This window comes from Anneissia japonica, unplaced genomic scaffold (genome assembly GCF_011630105.1).
Source record: "Anneissia japonica isolate Jap-2015-1 unplaced genomic scaffold, ASM1163010v1 scaffold3032_len512176_cov184, whole genome shotgun sequence".
In the NCBI taxonomy this organism is placed as follows: domain Eukaryota; kingdom Metazoa; phylum Echinodermata; class Crinoidea; order Comatulida; family Comatulidae; genus Anneissia; species Anneissia japonica.
In genome coordinates, this window is record NW_022688691.1 from 265576 (window position 1) to 278626 (window position 13051).

Below are 13051 nucleotides of genomic sequence, written 5' to 3' on the forward strand. Positions count from 1 at the left end.
AGTTATTATCAAATATAAACCTAAATATAAAATATGTTAAATATGGTCATTTTGTAGACGTATTATCTGCGCACCATATATTGCATGTTGTTGAAAGTGAAATATATATTATGTGGAAAATATAAGAAAACTAAAAATAACGTAAATTGTGTTATATGCCACACCAAGTTAATTAATGAAAACGAGTGGTGGTATATATTGTTTGATGATATGAAATTAAACATATAAAGAAACTACAATCAAATTGTCTTGGTTCATTGTTGAGGTCTAGTATCTGAGAACAGAATCTAATTACATTACCTTGGGCGCTAACTTAATTTAATATATAAAGACAAGTTAGCATTATGATTATTATTTTTTATTTTATTTTATTGTTATTTTATTGTTATTTGTATTTTCTCGGTTGGCCTATATTATATCTTTCTAAAGCGCACAGGGGCAATGTGCAATATGCGCTATATAAATATAACATTATTATTATTATTATTATGTTAAAATTCGATTAAAACAAAGTATATAGTCAAAATAATAATTCGGATATTCGGATCATAAAAACCTACAACACCATCGATTAGACCATAAAGAAAGATGGTCATTTTTTTCAGATTGGCTTTATCATGTTTCAGAGCATTTAAATGCTTGGTATTGAAGTGACACGTTATTAAAACAATAACTCAATTTGGTTACGTAACCGTCTTTGAATTGATATTTTGTCTGTTAGACGACCCGAAGAAAAGGTGATCAAGAAGTCGTAGATGTAAATTGCGTACTACTTTCTCTGTGGAAGAATGACTAAATGCGTCGGATGACGTCTTGCGTAGCGATATCTACCGAGTCGTATATAATAGTTCCGCGCTGACGCGGGAGAGTTGGATTTGAATCGGTCGAGACGTATATTTTATAAAAAGTTATTGTATAAAAATAGTTAAAATCAATATATAAACATTGTGCGGTTTATACCTGGGTATAATCTTTTGAATTGCGCCCTCTCTCGGCGTAGTGGTTTTTTGATGGTTTCCCTAACGACGAGTTACTGATCATTTTCGTCAGTTAAATTAACGATACTGTGGATTTGACGCCGGATGGGAATTACCAAGTTTGATTTAATGATTTTGAGTGAGTTATAGTTAATTACTATTGCAATGGTTTTCCTTAACAAACTTTTGTTCATTTGTTATTTATGACCGTATTATGAAGCACTTTTCGTGCCGTAGGTGGCCATGTTATAGCCTAGGCCTAGAGAAAGTTTATAACAGAGATTCGTTGATATTACTTTGAATTTATTGAAAGGCTTTTAGGCAAACTGATATGAAGACCTATATGTCAAACGTCCAGTAAAGATTATAGACATTTATGAGCAGTATAATGTTACTGTATACAGATAAATACAGTGTTTAATGTGTTAGTTTAATCATAGGGTTATCTCAGAAAATATGAGTAGATACTGCTTTGCTAGAGCAGGCTGCACGCTCGTTGTTTGAGCTCATGAATATTCATGACTTGCCGAACTCATTCCATATTTGGAAACAGCCAGGAATCGAAGGGCTATACTTGTGTATTGATGTTTTTATGGATATTATTCATTTGTTTTGGGATACAAATACTTATATTTAGACCTCAAACATATCTGATTGTAGATAATTACCAATGATTGTTATTAGATTACCAATCATTATTTTTTTTTTTGGATATCAGATGATTATAAATCTTGAAGACATTGCACTGCTGATTATTTTTGGAGAGCAATTGAGGTAGTATACAATAATTGTGTTCTTAATAATAGGAATATATTCTGTTGTATTAATAATACGATATAAAAGATATAGTGACTATGCTATAATTACTATGATAATGAAACTCTGTTACGGTTAGTTAATTTTGAGTTGCATGGGAAAAACCATGATAATGTTTTTAGAGAAAATCAGTTATAGTTGCAGTTGTGTAATTAACGTGTTTTATATTTTACTGTTATAGTTCACGGTAAGGATCTTTGGAAAGACATATTAAAGACCAAAGAGTACCAGTGAAACCTATTTCGTAATTTTTTTAAAGTCTAGTAGTGCATAGAGAACTCAAATCTTCAAGCATCCCTAGAGACGAAGATGGAAGACTGTGAGTGTGTGGATTCGGTAATACGTAATTTGATCTTTCCCCCACCGCCAGAATTTCAAGATGTACCCTTTTATCTGGGACAAATAAACACGCCTATCCACGATTTAGGTCCTGTGGATTATATAATGGAATGGTTGGTAGATGGTCTATCAGATATTGCATCTGCGATATGTATGGATGATAGGCATGCATCATGTCATCAAGAAGCCGAGTCTGCAAGGAGCAGCACCTCTCAGAATTTAATTGAACAAAGGTTGTTAAAAGAGAATCACGAATTAGAATTGAGGCTAAAAGCGATGGAAATGAAGTTGCATCAGCAAGAGGCAACTGAAATCCAAACTGAGATTTTTGAGGCGAATGCCCTAAGAAAGGAGTCAAGGAAGATTATGAGAGTCAGAAACCAGGGAAAGAACTTTCCGACATTTTGCAGCTTCTAGCTAGACAAAGGCTACCAGTCCAGAGGTTTTTACCGGAGACGCGATGCTATTCCTGCCATGGAAGCGTAAATTTGAAGCGATGATGAAAGCAGCTCAGGTGGAGCCAATGGAAAGTTTGACGTTCCTGCAAAAATACACTTCAGGTGAACCTAGACGTCTGGTAGACAGGTTTAGGTTGCGCAACATAGGCGATGTCCAAAAAGCCTATAAAGAAGCCTGGGCTCAGCTAGCAGAACGCTTTGGCAGCCCAACCATAATATCATCTACAATTCGCAGCAGATTAGAAAATTTTAACCAGTAACAAGTGGAGACATTAAGCAACTATCGGAATTGAATGACATGGTGCAAGATGCCATCTCACAGTTTGAAGACTTGTCCCATCTTTCAGTGTTGGACACACCACTTGCATTAAACCCTATAGTAGAGAAGCTGCCACCGTACTTGATAAATAAGTGGAGAGACAGAGTTGCCACGCACAAGACAAATAAAGGAGTGTTTCCACCTTTTAAATCATTTGGAGAATTTCTAAATGAGAGAGTTAAAGCCGAAAGAGCCCCGGATGTACCAAATTCTATGAAGAAGCCAAAGAGCTCCGTGGCGGCATTTAAAGTGAGAGCCTATGCTACCGACGTACAGCAGCCTTTGTGCAGCTGGTGTAAAGGAGCAGGTCATAATCTGGCAAATTGCTATCAGTTGGGAGTTAAGCAAGATTCGGAAAAAGAAGATTTCATCAAAAGAAATTGACTGTTTTTCGGATGTTTAAAAAGAGGACACCGTGCTCGGGAGTGTAAGAACAGGGCTGCATGCGGCAAATGTGACGGAAAGCATCCTACCAGTCTTCACAGGAAAAAACCTGAGACACAAGGAACTTCGCTTGTGAGAAACCAGTGTAGCGCAATTTGTGGTGACAAGTTTTCGATTAGCCGGTCTTGCTCAAACATCTGCTTGGCAAAGCTATATTCTATGGACAATCCATCTTAATCCATCCGGGCTTATATCTTGATAGACGACCAGAGCAACAATTAGGTTGCGAAACCAGAACTCTTTGATATGTTGGGCGCTAGAAGCAAAATAGTGGATTACACCCTTAAGACTCGAGGTGGTAAGGAAACGGTGAAAGGCAGAAAGATATCTGGATTAGTAATCGAATTCATAAACGAAAACTGTAAGATGACTGTTCCGGGTGTTTATGAGTGTGAGAACACCCCCAGGCAATATTACTAAAGTCGCAACACCAGAAGTGGCGAAAACCTTTAGACATCTTCTTCCAATCGCTGGGAAGATACCCCCATTAGATCCAGATGCCGAAATCCTCATGCTAGTGGGTAGAGATTTAGCACAAGCCCACAAAGTCAGAGAATCCATCAACGGGCCAAATCACCTGCCATGGGCTCAAAAATTGGATTTGGGCTGGGTGATCATGGGGGAGGTTTGTCGGAATGGAGCCCACGTCAGAAAAGATGTGGTAAGCACGTTTTATACAAGATTGAAACGTGGATGGAGGTCAGCAAGTTTTGAACCTTGCCAGAACACCATTGAGATTCAAGGAAGAAGAAACAGCTGGCCCGAACGCATTGGCGAAGATCTATTTGTGTGTACTCGGCTTGATGAAAAGTTGGGCGCTTCTGCTGAAGACAAAGAATGTATGGAGCTGATGAGCCGAGAAATGGTTAAGGACGGCCAAGGAAATTGGTATGCACCACTGCCTTTTAAAAGCGACAGACAGAAATTGCCGAATAATAGACGGCAGGCTAAAAACCGGATGAAGTCGTTGTCTATCACTTTAAAAAAGAATCCTATCAAGAAGGAGCACTATTTTAACTTCATGGGGAAGATTTTGGAGAAGAATCTTGCTGAACGGGTGAGCGAGGGACCAGACGACCATGAAGAAAAATGGTACCTACCTCACTTTGGGGTGTACCACGCGCAGAAGCCCAACAAGTTGAGGGTAGTATTCGACGCTAGTACAGAATATTCAGGGGTCTGAATATTCAGGGGTCTCTTTAAATAAAGCATTGTTAAGTGGACCAGACATGATGAACCAGCTCCTCGGAGTGTTGATGCGGTTTCGTCAAGAGCCGGTAGCAGTAACAGCAGACATCGAGCAGATGTTTTATGCCCTCAAGGTAAAAGATGAGCACCGCAGATTTCTACGCTTCCTGTGGTATGAAAACAACAATCCTGCTGCCGATATTGTTACCTATCAAATGACCATCCACATCTTTGGAAACAAACCCTCCCCGGCGGTGTCTATCAGCGGACTTAGGAAAACTGCTCAGGAAGCTGAGAAGCAGTTTGGCAGCGATGTCCGAGATCTGGTAGAAAATAATTTTTATATCATGAATGATGTGCTGAAATCTCTTCCAACTGTGGAGGATACAGTCAACTTATTGAAACGGACCCGTGATATGCTAGCTACTGCCAACATTAGGTTGCATAAGTTTGCGTCATCTAGTGCAGAGGTGCTAGCATCGTTTGATCAAGAAGAGTTAGCTCCGAATCTGACAGTGTCTGATCTTTCAAGTAAAAATGAGGAAGCGATACAAAGAACGTTAGGTGTCTGTTGGGATTTGAAGTCAGATTCGTTTACATTCAGAGTGGCAGCATCAAATAACAAACCAAGTACAAAAAGGATGGTTCTGTCTGAGGTAAATGGTGTTTATGACCTAATAGGTTTGGCAGCGCCAGTGGTTATCAAAGGGCAAAATGCTTCTGCGGGAAATGACTCAAGATGGCGCGAACTGGGATGAACCATTACTAGAAGTGCTGCTCAGTGAGTGGCAGAAACGGAGAAATTCTTTGAGTGCATTAGCATTTATGCATACACCTCGTTCCTACACACCATTCCCAGCTTTAAAAGTACTTAGAAGAGACATACATACATTTGGAGATGCCTCAAATAAGGTAATTGGTGCTGCTGTTACTTGAGAACAGTTGGCATCAATGAAGAAGTTTATGTTCGCCTCATAATGGGCAAAGCAAAACTAGCCCCTAAAGCCGCTTCCACAATTCCCAGACTAGAACTATGCGCAGCAGTTCTTGCTACAGAAGTTGAAAACTATGTGAGACAGGAGCTACAACTAGAAATCGATGAGTCCTGTTTCTACTGTGACAGTAAAGTAGTATTAGGTTACATCACTAACCGGAAACATCGTTTCCACACCTATGTCTGCAACCGGGTCAGCAAGATACATAGAACATCAAAACCTGACCAGTGGATGTATGTTCCAACTGAGAAAAACCCAGCTGACCAAGCAACTAGGTCTATCCCAGCTACTGAGTTAAATGATTCATTGCAGCTACTGAAATGATTCATTGTGGGTGTCTGGGCCAGAATTCCTGAAACAAAGATATCTGTCAACTGACCAGAACCATATAGAAAGAAATGTAGAGCTCCTACCTAATGATGCAGAGGTGCGTCCAAGTACCATCACAAGGTTGTCTTGAACCAGACATGCATTGGAGTTAAAAAATTCAGCCGATTTTCCAGCTGGGAATCAGCAGTTCGAGCTGTTACAAATCTTAAACATATTGCTCGTTCATTTACACGCAACAACGAACTTGAATGTGGGTGTACAGGTTGGCATGTATGCCAGACACCAAAATCAGTAGATGAGAGATTTGAAGCAGAGAATATGATTATTAAGAGTGTCCAGGGTAAGAAAGAGCAACAAGCTAAAAAAATGGAACCCCTACATTGATAACAGAGGAATTCTTAGAGTTGGTGGTAGGCTGAGCTATTCGCAACTGCCAGAAAGAGCTGCACATACAGCCATATTACCGAAAAATTGTCATGTATCGACTCTTTCATTAGACACTACCACCAAAAATGCAACCACCAAGGAAGACACATCTCTCTAGGAACCTTAAGGAATGAAGGTTATTGGATACTGGGTGGCCAACGGCAAGTATCGAAAGTCATTAAAGACTGTGTGGTGTGCAAAAGGCTTCGAGGAAAAGTACAAGAACAGATTATGGCAGACTTACCCGAAGAAAGGTTGACTGAAGCACCAGCATTCACCTTTGTGGGAGCTGATGTGTTTGGACCTTGGTTGATACGTAGTTTCAAAACTGGAAGTGCAGTTCAAGCTAAGAGGTGGGCTGTCCTGTTTACTTGCATGGTTACGAGAGGTATTCACGTGTAAATATTGGAGTCTATGGACAGCTCATGTTTTATTAATGCCCTTAGAAGGTTTTTTTGCGATCAGAGGCCCAGCCAAGCAGATTCGTTCGGACTGTGGCACAAATTTTGAAGAAGCATGCAACGAGCTTGGACACCAACTTGTTGACAAAGATTGTGTGAAACGATACCTGTTTGGACGTGGATGTGAGTGGATTTTTAATCCTCCCCATGCCTCACATATGGGGGGAGCTTTGGAGAGGTTAATTGGGATGGCCAGGCGCATTTTAGATTCTGTTCTAAGAGAAGTGAAACCAAGCCAGCTTACCCACGAGGTTTTAGTCACACTAATGGCGGAAGTGTCCGCAATTATAAACTCCCATCCTTTGTTACCAGACAGTGATGACCCAGAGCTGCCAATAAACTTATCACCTAACATGTTGCTTACAATGAAAGCATCACAGATAACAGACCCAGAAGGACCATTCAACCAGAATGATTTGTTGAGAAATCAGTGGAGACGTGTTCAGCACTTATCAAACATGTTTTGGTGAAAATGGAGAAAGCATTACCTACCGCTGTTGCAGGCAAGGAGAAAGTGGCAGACACCAATGCATGAAGGATTTGCAAAAAGACGATGTTGTTCTTGTTAGAGATTCTGCCTCGCCTCGTTGCAGTTGGCCTTTGGGTAGAATTTTACAGGTTAAACAAAGTGCTGATGGGAGAGTTCGTAAAGTGTCCGTAGAGATGGCAGATGCTAAGACGGTATTGCGTCCAATTTCTGAACTTATATTATTGGTACCCGCTAAGAAGATCTAATCACCTCATATGAACTGTTTTGATTGTTCTCATAGTTAAAATTACACTGTACTGCATATTGTATTGTACATTAATTAATTTGGTGTTGTAAACCTTTTAAACTTACTGCAAATTGAATTTTGATGATGTCGTCCATCATGGTGGGGGAGTGTGCGGTTTATACCTGGGTATAATTTTTTGAATTGCGCCCTCTCTCGGCGTAGTGGTTTTTTGATGGTTTCCCTAACGACGAGTTACTGATCATTTTGTCAGTTAAATTAACGATATTGTGGATTTGACGCCAGATGGGAATTACCAAGTTGATTTAATGATTTTGAGTGAGTTATAGTTAATTACTATTGCAATGGTTTTCCTTAACAAACTTTTGTTCATTTGTTATTTATGACCGTATTATGAAGCACTTTTCGTGCCGTAGGTGGCCATGTTATAGCCTGGCCTAGAGAAAGTTTATAACAGAGATTCATTGAAAGGTTTTTAGGCAAACTGATATGAAGACCTATATGTCAAACGTCCAGTAAAGATTATAAACATATATGAGCAGTATAATGTTACTGTATACAGATAAATACAGTGTTTAATGTGTTAGTTTAATCATAGGGTTATCTCAGAAAATATGAGTAGATACTGCTTTGCTAGAGAATGCTGCACGCTCGTTGTTGTTTGAGCTCATGAATATTCATGACTTGCATAACTCATTCCATATTTGGAAACAGCCAGGAATCGAAGGGCTGTACTTGTGTATTGATGTTTTTATGGATATTATTCATTTGTTTTGGGATACAAATACTTATATTTAGACCTCAAACATATCTGATTGTAGATAATTACCAATGATTATTATTAGATTACCAATCATTATTATTTTTAGGATATCAGATGATTATAAATCTTGAAGGCATTGCACTGCTGATTATTTTTGGAGAGCAATTGAGGTACTATACAATAATTGTGTTCTTAATAATAGGAATATATTCTGTTGTATTAATAATACGATATAAAAGATATAGTGACTATGCTATAATTACTATGATAATGAAACTATGTTACGGTTAGTTAATTTTGAGTTGCATAGGGAAAAACCATGATAATGTTTTTAGAGAAAATCAGTTATAGTTGCAGTTGTGTAATTAACGTGTTTTATATTTTACTGTTATAGTTCACGGTAAGGATCTTTGGAAATACATATTAAAGACCAAGGAGTACCAGTGAAACCTTGTTCGTAATTTCTTTAAAGTCTAGTAGTGCATAAACATTCAATCAACCGGAAGATATTTATGAGGTAAAAATACTACGATCATAAACTCTTATTATCTTATTCAACATGGGACAAAGATAAACACATTTGCTGGCATTATATAACATACATACCAGCAACTGTGTTTACGGTTTTATAACGATTTTATCACCTCGTAGAAGCAAGGTTGAATTGCCTTGGTAGAAGCGTGATTCGCTGTATTGTATCAAGTGGCTCGTTTGATCGATCGTTTCAATTTTTTTTTCTTTTGCAAATATCCTTGCATAAGATGTAACATGAGATAAGCCTTGAACTACAGTAATAGCTATAAAAGGTACCAAACAAATCTTATGCGTATTGCCAAACGACCAATCAATAAAATGAAGGAGAGTATCTGAGACAACAGTGACAAAGGTATTGCACTCATGCTACTATAATGAAATCGGTTGAAAAAGGTCGTTTCACGAAACAAACTGCAAGAAAAAAATTATTGCTAATTATGGACCACAGTAAACATAAATATTAACATTGGACATGTTCGGACATTCAGAAAACGACTAAAAAATTTAACCAGAACCCTGCGGGTGCGTACGTTCCTTTGTACGTAAAAAATCAATGTACATTTTGGAATTGCAATAACTTATTGTATCTTTTTGAATAATGATTGTGTAAGGTAGTACAATATTTTCATTTTCAGTCAAAAAATCAGAGGCGGATCCAGAAATTTATGAAAGGGGGGGGGGGTAAGGGGTTAAAGGGGTTCTGAGAAGTGCAGGGATGTCGTTATGCAGGGCGGAGGTGGACGGCGCCGCCCACTCTTGACGTCTTGCGCTCATCCTAAAGCTATTATTAAGGCTTAACCGCCCAGCCTCATGCAAATTCACCCGCCCCCACCCCCTTAAAATTATGAAGAAACACAAGTTTTTGCTCAATAAACCGTATTTTCCGGTGAATAAGCCGCAAATTTTATACGCAATTTTCCCTTCGAAATTTGGGGTGCGGCCTATACACCGGTCGTTAACCTACTCCTAAAAAGTTCAGATCGCGAACCGCAGCGAAAATCTGGCGCCGTCTGTCTAGCTTGGGCCCATGCTCCTATTAACTAGCCCAATTAATTAGCCTAGGCTTTGAAGGGCTAGTATTTGTAGTGATACAGTGCTGTACTGTCCTACTACATTTTCTACGACAATCAAGCAATGGTTTGGGTTGTTTAAATAATTATTTTCATAGTTAAGTTCACTAAAACAATTTTGAAAACAAGTTTAATTCGAAACCGCTTCGCTCAAAACAATAAATAAACTTCTTTTCGGGAGTGGTCACGTGAGCAGCTTCATTTATGATGTCGCAACAAAACACAAGAGGGCTGTTGAAACCTTCTGTTCGACGTCTGGTTCCCGGTGGCTTGTACCGTTATAGAAAGAATATTGATACCGCTATATTTCAGAATAAAAGCTTGTGAAATTAATTTATGCAATAAAAACACGAGTTTTCTTGAAGTTGTAATAATTATTTTCCTGGAAATTAATTGAAGAAAGGCATACGTTCGTCCGTCTATCACATGCCTCCATAACATGTTGTATATGTGTATAGATGTCAGTCCATCACATGCTGTAAATTTGTGTCCATAATTTTAAGGTTCTCCCCCACCCGGGACTGTCCATCAGATACATACCTCCATCACATGCTGTATATGTGTATAGACGGTCAGTCCATCGGTACTAGGACAATTACCCCCGGAAAATTAATTGTAATTGTCCTTGGTGGGTAGGGTGATTCCCGGGGCGGGTGTGATTTTCCAGGGGGTAATTGTCCGGACACGCAGTCCATCACATGCTGTAAATTTATGTGTCCATAATTTTAAGGTTCTCCCCCACCCGGGACTGTCCATCAGATGCTGTATTTTCTAACCATTATTTTCCCAAACATCATTTGATGAAGCTACTGTATGCTGTAAATTTATGTGTCCATAATTTTAAGGTTCTCCCCTACCCGGGACTGTCCATCAGATGCTGTATTTTCTGACCATTATTTTCCCAAACATCATTTGATGAACTCCCATCCCCCCGCCAACCCTTAGGTTCGTCCGTCCATCACATGCTGCCCCACATATTTATGTGTCCAGAATTTTTAACCATCATTTCTTGGAAAATAATTCCACAAATGTTGATTTTTTTTATTGCTTGACGGCAGGCTGGTGGTAGGCCAAGAAACCTACTTTACGTAATGGTATAGTACAGTATATCAGATGTGTCTAGGCCTACACCAGGTCCGACGGTGTCGCCCAAAGAGAAGCCTACATTACGTATGTGTCTATGCTAGGCCAATGTACACCAGGTCCGTCAATCTTAGCCGTTAAACTATCTCAGTTTGCTCAATGTTTACTGACAGTCGCGAAAACAACATAAAGAACTTTTCTAGGCAGCTCGCGACAGAAACAAAATGTCTGGAAAGTTTGACCCGACGCATGCGCAAATCAAATTTTCGACTAAAAAAATGACTCAAAACTGGTGGTAGGGGGTATATGTTTTATCGCCTACAGCCTACATTTTTCATCTAACCGAAAAAACAAACATTTCTTGCACAATTGCATGTCCACCAGCAACTATCGAGCACAATTGTATACCTGCCGCTATGCACCGTTTGCGATTATTTTTTCCGTACGAAACATTTACATGAAACTCCACTCGGGCCGTCTCGGCTGAATCGACCCGAAAATCTCATTGCAGAATTCAGGAGGTCAAAAGGTCATCAACAGATAAACGTCTACAAAACAACTTCTGAGAGAACGTCGCTGTCTAATTTTTAAAAATACATTGATGTTACTATGTTAACACCAATTGGTCGTTTAAAATGACATATAATATTTGATTAAGCTGCACGAGTAATGAAGAGTGTTATTTTAACTTGAGTTACATACTATGACAATTTTAATTTTTTAGTTAGGCCTTGGTTTTGCATAATTACCTACGCCTACTAAGAGGCTTATTGGGAAAAGCACAAAGAGTAAGAAAAAGCGCGTTTTTCTTCATCAAATGAAACAGGGTGACAGCTATTTTCAAATTAAGAGAAGAGCTGAGAATAGGCAGCTCTAAAATACTGGATGCCATAAGACCTGCCAAAATGGCAGAGCACCAAATGAATGTAAAATGAGCTAGTTATTAATATTAGGCATAGTAATCGACAGGTTCTTGATTGCAAGGCTAGACCAAGTTAATTACATGTAATGCAGAAATGATTATTATTATTATTATTATTATTATTATTATTATTATTATTATTATTATAATTATTATTATTATTATTGTTATTATTAATTATTATTACCTGTACGTTTAGGGGAACCTAGACAATGGACGAATTAGAGAACAATTTCAAAACCGACGTTAAGGGGAAATATACACAAAAGATATTCCCCTTGGGCTAGTTATTATTTATAGGCCTAGTAAATAGTATCTGTAGATTCTTCATTGCAAGCCTTAGGCCAAGGTAATTAATGCTGAAATTATTATTATTATTATTATTATTATTATTATTATTATTTATTATTATTACCTGTACCTTAAGGGGAACTTAAACAATGGAGGAATTAGAGAACAATTAAAAAAACGACGTTAAGGGGAAATACCACAAAAGATATTCCCCTTGGGCGATTATTATTTATACTAGGCCTAGTAAATAGTATGGTATCTGTAGGTTCTTCATTACAAGGCTTAGGCCAAGGTAATTAATGCTGAAATTATTATTATTATTATTATTATTATTTTTTTTTTTTTTTTAATGGTCACATTATTATACATTACAATGATAGTTTGGACAAGTTCAATAATGCCGGAATGGTATATTATTTATTTAATAATATTTCTCTTATGCGCTCTATTTTTTATTTCATGCTTCAATTTTGTCCTATTTTTTTCCCAAAAAATTTCAGTCAATGTCAGTATGTTGGTGTCAGCCTATGACCCAAGGCCTAGTTTAAGGAGGGGCCTAGGTAAGATCTCAGCCTTTTAGGCCTCTTTCTCTCTAGCCTCTGGTATTACTGTACCTATCTACACTTTATAACAGGCGGTACTAGCTGTTGTTGTTGTAGATAATATACTAACATTTAATAACATCCAAGAAGGTCACAGTTAGTTACACACGTACATCCCATAAGTCCGTGAGATTTCATAGGCCTACCGTAGGTAAACATAGAAAGAGCAATACAGTAATAGTAAAACTCGAGCGTCACGACATTGCGAAGTGTCTGATCTTGTTCTTCGTATCGTACTCACTCGAGTCCATCCGAGATGGCCCGAGTGAAGTTTCATGCAAATGTTTCGTACGGGAAAA

General features: G+C 38.3%; 3 protein-coding genes across 3 annotated transcripts; all 3 read left to right on the forward strand.

The window, feature by feature from the left end:
* The first annotated feature begins 4585 nt into the window (after positions 1–4585).
* LOC117122557 lies at positions 4586–5299 on the forward strand. The gene has a single exon (XM_033268165.1). It carries the CDS (start codon positions 4586–4588, stop codon positions 5297–5299), a length of 714 nt encoding a protein of 237 aa, XP_033124056.1.
* Positions 5300–5518: 219 nt separating this feature from the next.
* Positions 5519–5860, forward strand: LOC117122566. The gene has a single exon (XM_033268178.1). The coding sequence runs from the start codon at positions 5519–5521 to the stop codon at positions 5858–5860; it is 342 nt and encodes a 113-aa protein (XP_033124069.1).
* A 95-nt stretch (positions 5861–5955) lies between these two features.
* On the forward strand, positions 5956–7223 carry LOC117122572. The gene is made up of 3 exons (XM_033268189.1): positions 5956–5963; positions 6364–6645; positions 6758–7223. The coding sequence occupies exons 1-3, from the start codon at positions 5956–5958 to the stop codon at positions 7221–7223; spliced, it is 756 nt and encodes a 251-aa protein (XP_033124080.1).
* Positions 7224–13051: the final 5828 nt, after the last annotated feature.